The sequence below is a fragment of the Haliaeetus albicilla genome, chromosome 26 (assembly GCF_947461875.1).
Source record: "Haliaeetus albicilla chromosome 26, bHalAlb1.1, whole genome shotgun sequence".
In the NCBI taxonomy this organism is placed as follows: domain Eukaryota; kingdom Metazoa; phylum Chordata; class Aves; order Accipitriformes; family Accipitridae; genus Haliaeetus; species Haliaeetus albicilla.
The window spans coordinates 7,015,003-7,033,577 of NC_091508.1; the positions used below are offsets into that span (position 1 = coordinate 7,015,003).

Below are 18,575 nucleotides of genomic sequence, written 5' to 3' on the forward strand. Positions count from 1 at the left end.
AAAGGATTTTGTGATGTCAAATACAGCTGGATCAAACATGTTAACATGGCTGGAAAATAGTGGGTTTCTAGAGCGTCCTCTCTAGAAAGAGAGGAAATCCCCCTAGGAAGCGATGAACTATAATGGCACTCAAAGGACATGAGTATGGCAAAGAAAACTGGCTCAAAGTTTCGTGGCAGTTTTTTTATAAAGTGTGAAAATATCACCAGAGGTAAACAGCATAGTAGAATGGCCTGTTGTCAGTGGCTATTTTTCATTATATTCTTTTGGGGGATATATTTGACAGTGTTGAGTGTCTGAATGTTTGTTGTTTCCTCCACCCTTTAATAGAGTTAAAGAAGAAGCTTCAGGACTTCAGGAAGCTGCTGAGGAAGCGGTAAGCCTCTGTAATGAAGGCCATTGTTACACTTCCTAGATGTTTCTTGATGACAGGGGACAGCTTCATAGATCTTCATGGCAACACTTCTTGTTTCCAAAGTTGTTGTGAGACAAAATATGGAGAGACATAACAGAACAATTTGACACTGTCTGTGAGGCTAAGATAAACACAAGGTACCAACCTCATTTTGAGGTGTATGTTCCTTTGCACCACAAGATTTTGACTTAAAAGATGTGTTTCTCTGCTTTCCTGTTTTTAGCTCACAAGTAACTTCCTGCCTAAGTGACAAGTTATGTAATGATCTTTCTAGCTAATCAGGGACTGAGCCCTGTCTCCCAGACCAACAGCACAGACTGCCCTGTGCAGATTGCTGAAATCCCTTCACTTCCCAGGTGGGAACCTCCAAAGATTGCCTGATGGGAATGATCTCTGGCCTGTGCAAAATCCTGAACTGTGCTGAGAAATTACTTGGGAGAGTGCAAGCTGGCCTGGGCCAGAATGTGCCAGTGACTCTGCTGATAATTTAACAGTGTGGACAACTGCATTACAGTCTTGCCCTATATGGCCCAGGGCAAGACTGTTCCCTGGCAGCATTTAATTTGTAGTACAGATGGAGAACACCTGTTCTGGAAGAGTCCCATTCTTTCTTGCCTACATCTACAGGGCCAAGTGAACTACAGAAATGATGGAGAGAGAGGTGAAAGGGGATTAAGTATAGAAAAACAAGACATCTTGTCGTCTGTCAAAATGTCTAGATTTTTTTTTCCCCCCCTGGTTCTAAGGGCCCCAGCACCAAAACCAAAACCCTTGGACAAAGAAGCAGTCTGGCAACTGTTGCTGCATGCAGATAGGAGAGATTATGAGAAAATCTGTATGAAATATGGAATTGTTGACTTCCGTGGGATGCTGAGAAAGCTGCAAGAGATGAGGAAGGACACAGAAAGTGAACAAGGAGAGGTAAAATAAACTGAAAGCTCTGATTTTTAACAAACAACTGCAGAGTCCTATAGTTCCTCAGTAGGTTCTGAAAACAGGCTAAACCTTCCTAAATTTCTTTCTAGATGAAAATTTTATTGTATGACAGAATGATTTATGATAATGTTTTAAAAGAAATCCTACTTCTATACTCATGCAGATGAAAATGCTATTGACTTTTTTGAAGTTCAATTCACAAATTTTAGGAGATACTGACCATAGGATAATACGTTCAATAATTTTATTAAACTACATGGCTAAAATCTGTATTCAGTTGCCTCTGATGAGAATTTGGACCCCAAATAGAAAAGTTATATGCCTGAGAGTCAAAATTGGCCTTCACATACAAGGGCATGTAGAAATCTGGACGAACAGTGGTTGTGTAGTGTGTGAATGACCAGGAGGTAGCATGTAAAATATAATTTGCCTACAGGAGGAAACTGTGGAAGCTTACAGATGCTTCTCCTATACACATGAAGTTAGAGGTAGCTCTTTTCTATGCAGACAAAAAGTAGATTTCACATTAGTTCAACAGCTTAAGAACTTCTGTCATGGCAGCCTTATCATTTACTAGATTCTTGTATCTTTCTTTGCAGTTACTACACAGTATCAGAAACTTTGAACACATCAAAGTCAACAAGGATGGAAAAGCTACATTCAGTCTGGTGATGGACCTGAAAAATCACAACAGCAAAGTTTATCTGCTTAAGGTGAGGGGGTGAGATGAGTTGACCAGCTCATAGTAGCCACTGAAGTCTTCTACATAAAATGTTTGATCTGCTGAGCAGTGGCTGAAAGAAAATATACTTCTTAAAGTTGTCTGTCCATTGCGGAATTCTTCATTGGTTGGGTTACCTGGTGTGAGGGTCCAGGTAGTCTTTGGTGGTGATTATCACTTGGGATTTGTAGATCCAAGTACAGGGGAAACGGTCAGTTACTGACATCCTTTTGACTTCAAGAACTCTTCTGGTAAGAGGAAATTCTAAGAGTGTCTTTCAGGCAGCAGAAATTATGCAGTCTCATATAAGAAGAAAAAAGATTTTATTCACCTTTTCACGTGTGTTATTCCATTATAACTCACTGCTGTGAAAGAAGATCTCAAGGAAGTGAAATATCCTGTCTAATTGTGTAGTTAGTCTGATGTGAACCCCAGGTGATAAGTGCTGTGGATGTTTTTCTGGAAGATACATTTCAGTCAAACTGTGGTTAGTGGCTTTAATACAGGGGAAATCAGAATTTATTAAAGAGGAGGTCAGACTAACTCTATGAACTTCTGAATCAAATGCATGACATGAAGTCTATGCAGCCACAACGCGGAGAAGGTAACCCCAGTGTGTTACAGATAGGAAAGTGGTGACCTCACCTGCTTGTCCATCTATGAGGATGCTAAAATCTAAGCAAAGAAACTACTTTGTCTTCAAAGTTACAGTAACTGTGTATTAGTTAAGCTTCAAAACCTTATGTAAGCTAGCAAAGTACTATTGTTTTGCCTAGTTTGGGAGTCTGATGCTCTGTTCTGTGCAGGACTGACTTACTGCAAATATTATTGCCTGTGTGTTACATAAGCAATGAGTCTGGTCCACTTAGAGCTGTCCGCTGTAAGTAGTAATAGAGCGTAGACTTCTCTGTTGTTAATCATTTATATGAATAAGGTGGTTGTAGCACAAATTTGGCCTCATTAGTTTGAAATGCCTTGCACTAGTTGTGCATTGCCTTTAAGAGTACATTTTTCTTTCTAGGATGGTGAGAGGCTCAGATATGGAACAGGGGATGAATACAGAAAGCACTGCCTGAGGCGAATTGGAAAAAGGTATAGCTTCATTGTCAACGATGTGCAGCCAGAAGATGCAGGCGTGTATCAAGTCAGAGTGGAGGATGTACCTGTTTTCTCAACTGAACTGGATGCTGAATGTAAGGAATTGAGTTACATGTATGTGATGTGCAACTGTAACAAGTTTTGCTGGAAAATTTTATCTAGGAGCATATGCAAAGCTCAGGAGTAAAAACTGATAACTACAGAAGACTGGTTTTGTGTTGCCAAATAAGGGCTCCTCGTATGACACAGGTGAAAAAGAGCAGGAGAGTGATTATGGGATATGGGTATGGCATTTGTAGTGCAAAGGACTAGGTTCAAGTACCAGTTTGGCTCTGGCTTCTGGATGACAGTGAGCAAATTCCTTAACTTACCCCATGCTAGAGTTTCCTTTTGTAAGCTCAGAATAATAATACAAGTATCATGCTGCTGAAATACATTGACTACAAATTATCACCACATCAGTGATGTGTGGTATAACTGTCTCAGAAGATAATAAACACAAAAATCTACTTTTCTGCCTTTTTGTCCTGTAGAACTGGGCACAGGAGCACATCTCAATTTTAACATTTTCTGCTTAAACCAATGCTCACATGCATGGCAAGTTCCTGTCTGTCTTTCTTCCTTTAGCTGCAAAAAGTTTTTCTTGGAAGACAGAAATAGCTCTCTGTTTCCTTTCTATAGCTTTTTATTTTTCCATTGCAGCCATCCCTGTGAGATTTCAGCAGCCACTCAGTGATGTGCGTTGTTCTGAGGAAGAAGATGCTGTCTTTGATTGTATCCTACGCACACCCTGTTACGATGCTGTGTGGCTACACAAAACCCACCTCCTTGAGGCAAGTGAGAAGCACCAGATCTCCGTAACACCTGATGGTCTGACCCACCAGCTGATTATCAAAAATGTTGTGCCCTCTGACAATGGCATGTACACCCTCGACACTGGACTCTGCTCCTCAAATGCCTGGCTTATTGTAGAGTGTAAGTGACACTGTATTATTCCCATAATGTTGGCTTGAGATGTGTTAACAAAATAATATTCCTCTCACTGCCTGATTGCTCATTGAGATGATTCTATTCTGAGAAATGAATTGTGGAGCCTCTAGTTCCTAAATTATATTTAGAAAAATGAAGGTCTAGGTTAGACCCTCTTTCTTCTTCAGATGAGACAAATTTTTCCCTTTTTATTAGTCCTGACAAATCCTATTGGCTAATTTACTCTATAGCTACTATGAAGTAGCATGTTCTCTATCAGTTATTGAAAAATGCTCCATATCTCAGCCTGGGTATTTGATGAAGCTGTCACTATGTGAACACAGTACAGCATACAGGGCATCAAGGAGCTTTCAATACTATCAATTCTATTCTACCAATATGCACCACCACACAATACTATTCAATACTATCTTGCTAGATAGTATTTTTCTTTCCAAATTAGAGGTTAAACATGTTTGAAGAAGCTCAAAGGAAGCTGGGAAGATGGGAAACACTCCTTTCAGTGCAAGCAGATTAATAGTTAGCTGGCTCGTATTTTTTTGCTTCTGAAAGGTAGTTGCTTTGGTTTCTTTTGAGATCCTGCTGCAGCAAAAGGTGGTCTCTTTCATAAAGGCTTTTTTGATGACCTTTCAGAAACAGTGCAGGTTGAGTATGACATACAAAAAACTGCCCACTGATTTCATTGAGCTGTTAATGCTCTGCAGAAATGATATCTAGCTGGGAAATCAAAACAGTGAGTGACCTGCTCTCAGAAAAGCCTGAATTTGAGATTAATACAAATTAATTGAGATTAATACAAAGCTATTCACAGAACTGGAATCTTTAGTCTTCAGGTTGGCCATGTCTAAAATGCCAGGATGCCAGATGTGCAAGCTGCCTCAGTACCAGTGAGATCCTAATTCAAGGGTGGGAACTGATGACCGCTCTGTGCATGGGATATTCTCTAACTCCTCCAGGGCTGGAGGGAGAAGGCAGAAGGAGCTAATGAATTCCAGATACAATCTAAGTCCCTCAGATTAGACCAGTCATGCTGGAAATTTGTCTTGGTTTTCTGCTTTTTTTGTTTGTTTGTTTGTTTTAACAAGCATGTTTCCACTAAAAGTAATTGTCTTTTTAACCAAGAAATGTAAAAATATGTCTGAATGTGATACTGAAAAAATTAGGATTTGAACTGAATTTAAATTTACTTAAATATATTATGTTTCTGTGTCCTAGAATGAAATTATAACAAATGCTAACATATTTTCTTTGGTTGTTGATGCAGTACATGACCTATTGATTGTCTGTCCTTTTTTTTTTCCCCTCTCTTTTCCTGTAAATTATATCTCCTCCAATCAAACAATTCATCTTCAATACAGATGCCAAAGGAAAGAGGAGACAGGGTGAAGGAGGTGAAAGACAGAAATCTGAGTGGCTGAAAGAAACATTGCCAGATAAAGACAGGGCTAAGAAACTTCGACGCAGAGAATATATTGGTGATGAAGATCATCTTATGGACACTGACGTGGAAAAAGATGGCTGGTATAGAAATGGTCAAATTGGCAGTGAAGGACACTCCATTGATGTTGATGGAAACCATAGATTTTTGGGAAAAGATGGGCTACACGGGCCCCACAGAAATGGAAGGATGGGGTTTGGGCAGTTTTCTGGAGCAGACCTAGGTGGAGACTCAATGACAAATGATGGTAGTAACTTTGGATTAAAAGGCTTAGGAGGCAAAACTGGATTAAGGACTTTCCGTGGCAAGGATTCTATGACAGGCAGAGCAGATACTGGTGATGAATTAGGAGGACCAGGTGAATGGTATTCTGCGGATGGCAGAGATGATGGTATGGTGGATGCTGTTAACATTGACATGGATAATGGAGAAGGAGTGAGCTCTCAGCATGGCAAGGATGGTAAATTAGGTGATAGTAGGTACAGAGCTGGCTTTGGACGTGTTGGGAGATTAGGTGCTACTGATGGAAGTTCTGTGTTAAACAGGCTCGATCCTCATTCAACAGGAGTGGGAGATGGTAAGGGTGGTAAGGGTGACCTGTTAAGTAGGACTAGTCCAGGGACTGGAGCTAGAAAAAATGCTGCAGGTACTGAGATTGCAGGAGGAATGAAGTCCCCCTATGGCAAGGATGGTCTGCCCACTGTACTTGATATGAATGGAGCAAATATAAACAGAGAAGGACAAATAGGGACTCCCTATGGCAAGGATGGCCTGACACTTCATGCCAGCGGTCATTTAGGGCAGGAAGGAAGGTCTGACTTGCTCTATAGCCCAGGGCTTCTTCCAGCTGGACATGGGGCTATATCTGGTGCAGGTGGCAGTTATATAGGGGAAATGGAGGCTCTGTATGGTCCAGATGGTCAGACAGTTGGAGCAAGTATTGGCAGTGCTGCTGTAGCTGGTGCAGGAGCTGTTGGGCCTCCGTATGGAAAGGATGGTCTCCCAGCTGGGGCTGGCATTGGTGGTGCTGGTGTAGCTGGTGCAGGGGGAGTTGGGTCTCCCTATGGAAAGGATGGTCTCCCAGCTGGCACTAGTGTTGGTGGGGCTGGTGTAGCTGGTGCAGGGGGAGTTGGGTCTCCTTATGGAAAAGATGGTGTCCCAGTTGGAGTGGGTGTTGGTGGTATAGCTGGTGCCGGGGGAGTTGGGTCTCCCTATGGAAAGGATGGTCTCCCAGCTGGGGCTGGCATTGCTGGTGCTGGTGTAGCTGGTGTAGGGGGAGTTGGGTCTCCCTATGGAAAGGATGGTCTCCCAGCTGGAGCAGGCATTGGTGTTGCTGGTGCAAGGGGAGTTGGGTCTCCCTATGGAAAAGATGGTCTCCCAGCTAGGGCTGGCATTGGTGGTGCTGGTGTAGCTGGTGCAGGGGGAGTTGGGTCTCCCTATGGAAAGGATGGTCTCGCAGCTGGGGCTCGCATTGGTGGTGCTGGTGTAGCTGGTGCAGGGGGAGTTGGATCTCCCTATGGAAAGGATGGTCTCCCAGCTGGGACTGGCATTGGTGGTGCTGGTGTAGCTGGTGCAGGTGTAGTTGGGTCTCCCTATGGAAAGGATGGTCTCCCAGTTGGGGCTGGCATTGGTGTTGCTGGTGCAAGGGGAGTTGGGTCTCCCTATGGAAAGGATGGTCTCCCACCTGGGGCAGGCATTGGTGGTGCTGGTGTAGCTGGTACAGGGGGATTTGCGTCTCCCTATGGAAAGGATGGTGTCCCAGCTGGGGCTGGTGCTGGTGGTGCTGGTGTAGCTGGTGCAGGGGGAGTTGGGTCTCCCTATGGAAAGGATGGTCTCCCAGCTGGGGCTGGTGTTGGTGTAGCTGGTGCAGGGGGAGTTGGGTCTCTCTATGGAAAGGATGGTCTCCCAGCTGGAGCAGGCATTGGTGTAGCTGGTGCAGGTGTAGTTGGGTCTCCCTATGGAAAGGATGGTGTCCCAGCTGGGGCTGGCGTTGTTGGTGCTGGAGTAGCTGGTGCAGGGGGAGTTGGGTCTCCCTATGGAAAGGATGGTCTCCCAGCTGGAGCAGGTGTTGGTGGTGCTGGTGCAGCTGGTGCAGGAGGAGTTCGATCTCCCTATGGAAAGGATGGTGTCCCAGCTGGGACTGGCATTGGTGGTGCTGGTGTAGCTGGTGCAGGTGTAGTTGGGTCTCCCTATGGAAAGGATGGTCTTCCAGTTGGGGCTGGTGTTGGTGGTGCTGGTGTAGCTGGTGCAGGTGTAGTTGGGTCTCCCTATGGAAAGGATGGTCTTCCAGTTGGGGCTGGTGTTGGTGGTGCTGGTGTAGCTGGTGCAGGGATAGTTGGGTCTCCCTATGGAAAGGATGGTCTCCCAGCTGGAGCAGGTGTTGGTGGGGCTGCAGCTGGTGTTTTTGGAGGTATTGGATCTCCCTATGGAAAGGATGGTCTTCCAGTTGGGGCTGGTGTTGGTGGTGCTGGTGTAGCTGGTGCAGGGGGATTTGGGTCTCCTTATGGAAAGGATGGTCTCCCAGCTGTAACAGACATTGGTGGTGCTGGTGCAGGGGCTGTTTGGCATCCATATGGAAAGGATAGTGTTCCAACTCGTGCAGGTGTCGGTGGTGGTAGTGTAGCAGGTTTTGTAGGTATTGCATCTCCCTATGGAAAAGATGGTCTTCCAGCTCAAGCAGGTATTGGTGCTGGTGTACCTGGTGCATGGGAAGTTGGATCTCCATATGGAAAGGATGGTCTTCCAGCTGGGGCTGGCATTGCTGGTGGTGCTGCTGGTGAAGGGGGATTTGGGTCTCCATATGGAAAGGATGGTGTTCCAGTTGGGGCTGGTCCAGGTGTAGGTGGTGCAGCGGCACTTGGGTCTCCCTATGGAAAGGATGGTCTCCCAGTTGGGGCAGGCATTGGTGGTGCTGGTGTAGCTGGTGCAGGGGGTGTTGGGTCTCCCTATGGAAAGGATGGTGTCCCAGCTGGGGCTGGCATTGGTGGTGCTGGTGTAGCTGGTGCAGGGGCAGTTGGGTCTCCCTATGGAAAGGATGGTCTCCCAGCTGGCACTAGTGTTGGTGGGGCTGGTGTAGCTGGTGCAGGGGCAGTTGGGTCTCCCTATGGAAAGGATGGTCTCCCAGCTGGCACTAGTGTTGGTGGTGCTGGTGTAGCTGGTGCAGGGGGAGTTGGGTCTCCCTATGGAAAGGATGGTCTCCCAGCTGGGGCTGGCATTGGTGGTGCTGGTGTAGCTGGTGCAGGGGGAGTTGGGTCTCCCTATGGAAAGGATGGTCTCCCAGCTGGGGCTGGCATTGGTGGTGCTGGTGTAGCTGGTGCAGGGGGAGTTGGGTCTCCCTATGGAAAGGATGGTGTCCCAGCTGGGACTGGCATTGGTGGTGCTGGTGTAGGTGGTGCAGGAGGAGTTGGATCTCCTTATGGAAAAGATCGTGTCCCAGTTGGAGCAGGTGTTGGTGGTGCTGGTGCAGCTGGTGCAGGGGGAGTTGGGTCTCCCTATGGAAAGGATGGTCTCCCAGTTGGGGCAGGCATTAGTGGTGCTGGTGTAGCTGTTGCAGGGGGAGTTGGGTCTCCGTATGGAAAAGATGGTCTCCCAGTTGGAGCAGGTGTTGGTGGTATAGCTGGTGCAGGGGGAGTTGGGTCTCCCTATGGAAAGGATGGTCTCCCAGTTGGAGCAGGTGTTGGTGGTATAGCTGGTGCAGGAGGAGTTGGGTCTCCCTATGGAAAGCATGGTCTCCCAGCTGGGGCTGGCATTGGTGGTGCTGGTGTAGCTGGTGCAGGGGGAGTTGGGTCTCCCTATGGAAAGGATGGTCTCCCAGCTGGCGCTGGTGTAGCTGATGCAGCTGGTGCAGGGGGATTTGCGTCTCCCTATGGAAAGGATGGTCTCCCAGCTGGGGCTGGTGCTGCTGGTGCTGGTGTAGCTGGTGCAGGGGGAGTTGGGTCTCCCTATGGAAAGGATGGTCTCCCTGCTGGAGCAGGTGTTGGTGGTATAGCTGGTGCAGGTGTAGTTGGGTCTCCCTATGGAAAGGATGGTGTCCCAGCTGGGACTGGCATTGGTGGTGCTGGTGTAGCTGGTGCAGGTGTAGTTGGGTCTCCCTATGGAAAGGATGGTCTCCCAGCTGGCGCTGGTGTAGCTGATGCAGCTGGTACAGGGGGATTTGCGTCTCCCTATGGAAAGGATGGTGTCCCAGCTGGGGCTGGTGCTGGTGGTGCTGGTGTAGCTGGTGCAGGTGTAGTTGGGTCTCCCTATGGAAAGGATGGTCTCCCAGCTGGAGCAGGTGTTGGTGGTATAGCTGGTGCAGGAGGAGTTGGGTCTCCCTATGGAAAGCATGGTCTCCCAGCTGGGGCTGGTGTTGTTGGTGCTGGTGTAGCTGGTGCAGGTGTAGTTGGGTCTCCCTATGGAAAGGATGGTCTCCCAGCTGGGGTTGGTGTTGTTGGTGCTGGTGTAGCTGGTGCAGGGGGAGTTGGGTCTCCCTACGGAAAGGATGGTCTCCCAGTTGGGGCTGGCATTGGTGGTGCTGGTGTAGCTGGTGCAGGTGTACTTGGGTCTCCCTATGGAAAGGATGGTCTCCCAGCTGCGGCTGGCATTGGTGGTGCTGGTGCAGGGGGAGTTTGGGCTCCCTGTGGAAGGGATGGTGTCCCAGCTGGAGCTGGTGCTGGTGGTGCTGGTGTAGCTGGTGCAGGTGTACTTGGGTCTCCCTGTGGAAAGGATGGTCTCCCAGCTGCGGCTGGCATTGGTGGTGCTGGTGCAGGGGGAGTTTGGGCTCCCTGCGGAAAGGATGGTGTCCCAGCTGGGACTGGCATTGGTGGTGCTGGTGTAGCTGGTGCAGGGGGAGTTGGGTCTCCCTATGGAAAGGATGGTCTCCCAGCTGGCGCTGGTGTAGCTGATGCAGCTGGTACAGGGGGATTTGCGTCTCCCTATGGAAAGGATGGTGTCCCAGCTGGGGCTGCTGCTGGTGGTGCTGGTGTAGCTGGTGCAGGGGGAGTTGGGTCTCCCTATAGAAAGGATGGTCTCCCATCTGGGGCTCGCATTGGTGGTGTACCTAGTGCAAGGGGAGTTGGGTCTCCCTATGGAAAGGATGCTGTCCCTGCTGGAGCCACTGTTGGTGGTCCTGGTGTTAGTGTTGCTGGTGTAGATGGTGTCAGGGGAGTTGAGACTCCCTATGGAAAGGAGGGCCTCCCAGCTGGGGGGGCTGGGGCTGGTGGTACTGGGGTAGGTGGTGCAGGTGGAGTTTGGTCTCCCTTCAGAAATGATGGTCTCCCAGCTGGAGCTGGCATTGGTGGTGCTGGTGTAGCTGGTGCAGGGGCAGTTGGGTCTCCCTATGGAAAGGATGGTCTCCCAGTTGGGGCTGGCATTGGTGGTGCTGGCATAGCTGGTGCAGGGGGAGTTGGTTCTCCATACGGAAAGGATGGTCTACCAGCTAGTGCTGGTGTCAGTGGTGCAGCGGGTATAGGGGGAGTTGGGTATCCTTATGGAAAGGATGCTCTCCTAGCTGGGGCTGGTGTTGTTGGTGCTGGTGTAGCTGGTGCAGGGGGAGTTGGGTCTCCCTATGGAAAGGATGGTCTCCCAGCTGGAGCTGGCATTGGTGGTGCTGGTGTAGCTGGTGCAGGGGGAGTTGGGTCTCCCTATGGAAAGGATGGTCTCCCAGCTGGGGCTGCTGGAGTAGGTCTTGGTGGTTCTGATGTAGCTGGTGCACAGGGAATTAGTTCTCCTTATGGAAAAGATGGTCTTCCGGTGGGAATGGGAGCTGGAGCTGGTAGTGGTGGAGCTGGTTTTGGTAGGTCTGGATGTCCATATGGAAAGGATGGTCTCCCAGCTGGGGCTGTGGCAGGAGCTGCTCATTTTCCTTTTAGAGGTGAAGAAGTATTGGGATCTCGCCATGGCAGGGACGCTTTGCTGAGCAGAGCTCAAGGAGGAGTAGCAGGCAATGGCTTTTCCTCAGAAGGTGGTGGTGTCATTGGCTCTGCAATACGGGGAGCTGGGTCTCCCTATGGCAAGGACAGTGGCTCAGCTGGAGCCAGGGCTGGTGTGGGTGGTGTTGGCAGGTTGGGAGGTGATGAAAGGGAGTTACATTCTGTCCCTGGTAAAGAAGGTGTGGTAGGTGCTGTTAGACGAGGTGGTGAATATGGGTTGGATTCACATTCTGGCAAATCTTCTATGGGAGGTAAAACTGGAAAGGGCACTGATAGTGAATTCAGAGCATCAGGGAGCAAAGGTTCATCTGATGACAGAGATTCACTTTCAGGCCAAAGAGATGCCAGGAGTGAGGGCAGAGATTTAGGACACTTAGGCTCCCTTTATGGCAAAAATTCTGCCTTTGGAGGGGCAGGGAGTAAATCCCATAACAGATCTGTTGATGGGAGGAATTCAGGTGGTTTTGGTCAAGGTTCATTGGATTATGGTCAGATGTCAGATTATTATGGCGGACCTCCTTCAATAAACCAGAGAAAACAGGAAGCCAGCCTTGATATTAAAGCAAATGATTTCTTGAAGAATACAGAAAGTATGGGAAAAAGAAGACATTATTGCCTAGATGATCTGAAAGGTATGTGTTTAATTGATGACTTCTGTATTGCTGGTCTTTGCATTTTGATACTCATGTTCCTAATCCTGGAGTGAAACTGAATCTTACGGTTTAGACAAATGTAGCTATATGTAGAAAATTGATTATACTGCAATCCGTTCCTAATTCTACCACTGATTTTCTGTTTGACCTTATACAATTTGCTCAGATCCAACTGCCTTAAAAGTCTAAATAATCTTTGTTTAAATTATCTAAAACAGGTATCTGTTCATTCAAATAAATGATTCAGATCCACATGGAACAGACTTCAGTTCACAAACATACTAGTTCACATATAGTTGCAAGGAATGTGGCCATGTTTCTTTGATATTGTTCCAATTTAAAACTTATTGTTTCATTTTATTTGTTCTAACATCTAGTGCAAAGATCTGTGGTTTTCAAAGTTCTGGGAACAAATCTGTGCCTGCTTATATTGGATTAATATGCACATTGGGCCTAATATGAAGAGCTCTTTTCTCTTGTAACATCAGAAATAATAAGGTGTTGCATATAGTAAAAGGAGAGTAATGTTGTCCTGGTTTAACCCCAGCTGGCAATTAAGCACCACACAGCTGCTCGCTCACTCCCCCCCATCCCCCGCATGCTGGGGGAAAGAATCGGGAGGGGGAAAGAAGTAAAACTCGTGGTTGAGATAAAGACAGTTTAACAGGACAGAAAAAGAAGGGAAAAGAATACTACTACTAATAATAGAATATACAGAACAGGTGTTGCACAATACAATTGCTCACCACCCGCTGACTGATGCCCAGCCAATCCCTGAGCCATGGTGCCCACCTGCCAACTCCCCCCAGTTTATATATTGGGCATGACGTAATATGGTATGGAATACCCCTTTGGCTTGTTTGGGTCAGCTGTCCTTGCTGTGTCCCCTCCCAGTTTCTTATGCACTCCCAGCCTCTGCTGGCAGGGCGGTATGAAAAGCTAGAAAAGTCCTTGACTTAGTTGTTGCTAACCAGTGTTTATACTAAAACATCAGTGTGTTATCAACATTATTCTCATCCTAAATCCAAAACACAGCACTGTACCAGCTGATAAGAAGAAAATTAACTTTATTCCAGCTGAAACCAGGACAAATGTGTATGCAGCCGTTTGGCTACACTAGCAAGATGATAATGTGAAAACTGTAGAAATGTATAACCGAAGGGGTATATTCACCGAATAGAATTGCTGACAACTTAGAAATTATCAAGGCAAACAAAACATAGCTATAAATAAGGACGTAAAAACAAAATTGGAGTTAATGAGGAAGGAGGTGGGATGTTTATTAGAGACGGGATGAGGATGTTAGTGGAGAAGAACTTGGGAAGGGAAAGAGGAATACAGGGGGTAGAGAATAGTGTGACTTGGAGCTGTTTAGGGCGAAGTGGTTGGGCAGCCCTGTATCTGGTCAATGCAGAGGAAAAGAATGATGAAGTAGTATATCCATATCCTGGAGTAGCTATTTTTTTTCCTGCTGGCTGTAGAGGGAGCCAAGACAATTAGCACAGACCTAAAATAGCAAATCTGTAGATGGATAATGTGATTTGTGATGAATCCATTGCCCGTTAGGTTGATGTTAGGACTATATTGTATGCAGGCCAGCTGGCACGTCCTTTCAGTGCAACGAGTTTACGCAAGCTAGCCCACAGTGTTGTGGTACAAAACCTGTTATGGCTACAGTATATACTTTTTTAAAAAGCTCTCTTTTCTCCTCACGTGCACGTGCATTTTCATTTATATATTTCTCTCTGTCGGTGTAACACAGAGTTAGCATCTTTTCAACACTTTCTTTTCTGAATGTTCAGCACCACCCTGTTACGTCAACAAACAGTTACTTGATGTCAGAGTCCTGAAAGGGGAACCAGCTGAGCTGTCTTGCACTGTCAGTAAACATGAAGTGACAGGAACCTGGTTTAAAGATGGATTAAAGGTAGGTGTCCTCTAGCTACTGGTTTCTTTGGTTAGCAAGGCTCTGCTCTCTGGCTCCACTCCTTAAGTGTTGTGTCAAGGTGTCTTTTCCTCTGCCAGTCTTACTGTAGTCTGAGCATGGCCCTGGAAGGATTCTGCAGGAGCCTGTTGATAATAAAATTCTTGATAGAAACCCAGCAAGATTTCTCTCCCTTCCTGTTACAAGACATTTCCATTCTTGCTGACAGCAGGAGGCTTTGTGTTTTCCATTCTTTTTCATGGGTGGAGATGGTGTGGATCTCTTCCTTGCAATGCAGTCCTTTTTCTTTTCCTTGGTGAATGAGAGAAATATGCAAAAAGAGAGGGAAAAGATCTTCAAAGGATCTTTAGGCAGGAATAACACGAAGAGTGCTCTTTCAAAGTAGTGCTTAAGGTCAAGCATAGACATCACATTCTATGTTCCAAAACAACACTGAAGATTAATTCCACTTGTGGGATCCAGATGATACTGGATGTAGGAGTTCTGAGGTGTCATACTTGAGCATGGGTCAAGGATTTTGTCATTAAGAATAGAGAGCTTGGAGATTTTACTAAAATTTATTTTAGTAGACTTTGTATCAAGTCTTTGTGGGGAGTATATTGATAATGCTTATATGCAGTGTTACCAGATGAGTAATCCCAGAATATTATTGTAATTAAACATGCGTGTCATTCATAAGTCTTTTCAATTACATTCCAAATTTTTGTCTGTCCAGTTAAAGTTTGGATTGCCCTTTTTTTTCCTTTTTTTTTTTTTTAAGAATGGGTCTCTGTGCTCTACCTTGTAGTTAACAAACATGGATGGAGTCCTTTTTGAAAAGGAAGGTCTAGTCCACAAGCTAATTATTAACAAAGTAGAAGATATTCATGCTGGGAAATACAGGTTTGAAGGTGGAGATATAAAAACTGAAGCTTCAATTTTTGTTGAAGGTGAGTGTATTCAAACTACCAATTCAGCAGGCTCACTTTGATGTGCTCTAAATGTAATACATTTTCTCAGGACCTATAGTTGGTTATTGAGACAACTTTATTATAAAGAATTACCATGTAAATGGGAGACAGTTTTTGTACAGGTTGGTGCATTTTGTCTTTACAATTTTAACTAGGGAGCCTTCCTGAATAGTTTCTAATTATTAATTCAAAGATTTTTGGGGTGCACATAACACTTTATCAGACCAGATTCTTCATTCTTGTGTTTAGTGTATTGCCTATGAAAAATTTGCTCCAGTGAAAAGGATAGTATTCTTCATGATAATTATCCTGTAGCAAAGTACGTGTATGTATGTGAAGCAATGAGCATGCAACTAAAGGTGAAGGTCCAAATGTTGTGAGCTTCTAAGCGTTATTGGCAACATCATAAGGGAAGCCTTTCCCTCTGAGGTGAGTCTTACCCTCTTTGAATTGCAGTTTTTAATGGCCTTGTATCACCTGCTTAGATCCTCCACAGGTTGACAAAGTTCTCCTCAAAAACTTAACAAGTGTTCCTACTGTGGCCAAGGCAGGGCAGAAAGTAAAAATCAAGATCCCTTTTGAGGGCCGGCTGCCAATCAGAGCAACGTGGCTAAAGGACAGAATGGAGCTAGTAGATGACACAAGGATTCGTGTTGATAAAACAGAGACCTTTACCATGCTGTCCATCTCCAGCAGTGAGAGAAAGGACTGTGGGGATTACCAAGTCAGGCTGAAGAATGACAGTGGGGTCCTGGAGATCAACTTAAAGCTTGTGGTAATAGGTAAGAGCCCCATAATATCCACTGTGGCTTTCATTATAAAGGTTAGGCAGGGAACCCATTAACACTGGTGACAATCTTACTTGGAGCTACTGGGTATTCCAAGGTGAACAAGACTGTAATTTTCCACCAAATCAGGGTACAAGCAAAGATTGCTGACATGTTTCTTGCCCTTTAGTACAAGGTGACACAAATCTAGTTTGGTTTTGCACAGCCTCAGCAGCAGTGGGAGATGGGACTATGTGCAACAGTCAAATCTAAAATAGATTATCAGGGCCAAATTCAGCCCTACCATAAATGTCTGTGCTCTTTTGGAAGACCGGAAATGGTGTTCTTCCTTACAAGCAAGCTGAACTGGTGCAGAGCTTATGAGAACAATTAGCCCATGGAGCAAGGGCTGGGTTTTCCCCCTGCCCCCCTTATCAAAAGTTAGAAGAGTGGAAGTTTTGAAGAGGCAATTCAAGTGTCCAGCCCTCATTCTGCATGTATGCATGTATTCCATCAGAAACTGAGTGTCCCAGCTGGGGAGCAAGAGATAGTGTCTGCTCCAAACCCAGGAGCACGTCTGGGTCTGGAGTCAACTTGCATTCTCTCTGTGTTCATCTTTTCAGACAAGCCACAGCCACCTGCAGGACCCATCAAAATTGTAGAAAGCTCTGCAAACAACATCACCATTCAGTGGAAGCCTCCGAAGGATGATGGGGGCAAACCAGTGCAACGCTACATTGTTGAGAGACAGCAGGTAGGCAAGAATGACTGGGTGACTTTGGGAGAAACCCCCAGGAGCTGTACTACCTTCACTACTAACAAAGTGGAACAAGACATGAGCTACTACTTCAGGGTGAGAGCTGTGAATGCCGAGGGAACTAGTGACGCACTGGAATCAGATGAAGTGAAGGCTGTCGGTAAAGGTAAGGAAGAACTTTTCATAACTGTGTTCGACAACCATCTGGGAAATTCATTATCAAAGCTGACATCAAAGAAAACTCACTGCATTTTGGATGTTGCTACAGATCTAAACTTGAATCATGGCTGTGAAGTCTTCACATGAATCTGTGGAGATTGCACATCAAGACTAGAAGTTTATTGCAGGCTTTGGTGATGCTGAGTGAGATGGCATTATGTTCTCAGTCATGCTCCATTCTGAATTGGAAAGCAAGTTTCATGGGGGGAAATGCAATATGCATCAAGATGAGAGGAAATTTTTCCTGGTGTGGCTACAAAGGGAACATGTGAGGCCTTTTATTAACTCCATAGGCAAAGGAGTGTCTCTGTATTTGCAGCATTTTTCAGCATGACCACCTCATTCCCCTGATTTCCAAACAGCTAATTCTATTCTTTGTCCTTCAATGAGTTTAAATACTAGAACAGTTTTGCCTTGACCATGAATGTAGTACTAACAAGAAAGCAATGCTCTATTCTGTTTCTAATTTTCTTCTTTCTACATTCTCCTTCTCATGATTATGAGAAGCCCTGTATTTTGAACACTTTAGCAGAGGGCTAAGGAAATCCATTCCATTTCCAGTTTCTGTCATTAAAAGTAAGAATAATGCTGACTTTTCCTACCATGTAAGAATGACATGCCTCACTCCATAGGCTGACAGTGGAGTTGTCAGTTGTGATGACAGCAGGTCATTCATGAAAACAAAATTCAGGAACAGAGGTGCATGCTGGATCCTGTTTGTGTGGAGGACAGGATACACAGCTTCAGGTCTCAGTCAGGTTTTCAAAACACATCCATATGAATACCTCAGGGAAACTGGAAGAAGAAATGACACAGAACGCTTTCTTATCTTGCAGTTAAAATATACCTGCTAATAATGAAACGCTAATCTCTTTCTAGCTTCGCCTGGTGCCCCAGATCCCCCTGAGATTGTCAGTGCCAGCAGAGACACCATCACAATATGCTGGAAAGCACCTCGTAAAACTGGCAGTTCCCGAATTGTGGGATATATCGTTCAAAAACGCAAGAAGGGTACCGTGACCTGGCTGCCAGTCAACAATGTGCCTATAGCAGGTAGGTAGCTTAAATCCTGGAACAGACTGGAAGACTTGAAAATGGCAAAAAAGTCAGCTGGGTTCAGGAGCTGCTTAGGATCTTATACCTTTTCATATCAGTGGTTTTCCTCTTGAATTTGTGAGCTGCTCACTGTCCCCATCGCAACTGTATTACCCTGGTCTGAAGTTTTATCTTCTTATCTTTCACAGCTCTAGTGTATATGTTTTCTCACAACTACATTTTTCTTACAACTAAGGTTTCATGGCTGTGCCATAGCAAAGCCAGATCTTGGGTTCATATACAGCTGAATGCCTGGGAGGAGGATTATGATCTTTTCTAGACTGTGTGCAAGCATATGGCTGGAGAAGAGTGCAGAGAAGGTCACTGCTGCATCCTGGGATGTAGCTCCTCTATAGATAAACTGCTATCTTCAATTTCTGGAACTAAAGTCTGCACTTCACATTCAGAACTACTGTCCTTAGTCCTCACAGTAGGAACTTGGCAGACAAGAATTTATAAATGCAAGGAATATAAAGAAACCCAAGTGATCTGTATGAGCTCCAAAATGTGTTTTGACTATAGCTAGCATTATCTGTCAGGTGCAAACTAGGACTTCTTACCTGGTATAGAAGACTTTAGAATTATCCCATGAGGAAAAGCAGTATTTATCCTTTCTCTAACTTAATAGCTCTCAAGTGCTGTTTGATTTGAAAGGGAATGCAATGAACACGTCCAAGAAGTA

General features: G+C 45.7%; 1 protein-coding gene across 1 annotated transcript in view; it reads left to right on the forward strand.

The window, feature by feature from the left end:
* The window catches only part of IGFN1 (immunoglobulin like and fibronectin type III domain containing 1), a 41,181-nt gene that overhangs the window by 15,235 nt on the left and 7,371 nt on the right, over nt 1–18,575 (forward strand). Inside the window, exons 8-19 of the mRNA XM_069770606.1 lie at nt 331–376; nt 1,162–1,336; nt 1,951–2,064; nt 3,094–3,265; nt 3,873–4,145; nt 5,519–10,192; nt 10,859–12,139; nt 13,963–14,087; nt 14,893–15,034; nt 15,541–15,837; nt 16,446–16,745; nt 17,678–17,851. Coding sequence (XP_069626707.1) covers nt 331–376; nt 1,162–1,336; nt 1,951–2,064; nt 3,094–3,265; nt 3,873–4,145; nt 5,519–10,192; nt 10,859–12,139; nt 13,963–14,087; nt 14,893–15,034; nt 15,541–15,837; nt 16,446–16,745; nt 17,678–17,851 — 7,773 coding nt within the window. The remainder of the gene's footprint in view (nt 1–330; nt 377–1,161; nt 1,337–1,950; nt 2,065–3,093; nt 3,266–3,872; nt 4,146–5,518; nt 10,193–10,858; nt 12,140–13,962; nt 14,088–14,892; nt 15,035–15,540; nt 15,838–16,445; nt 16,746–17,677; nt 17,852–18,575) is intronic.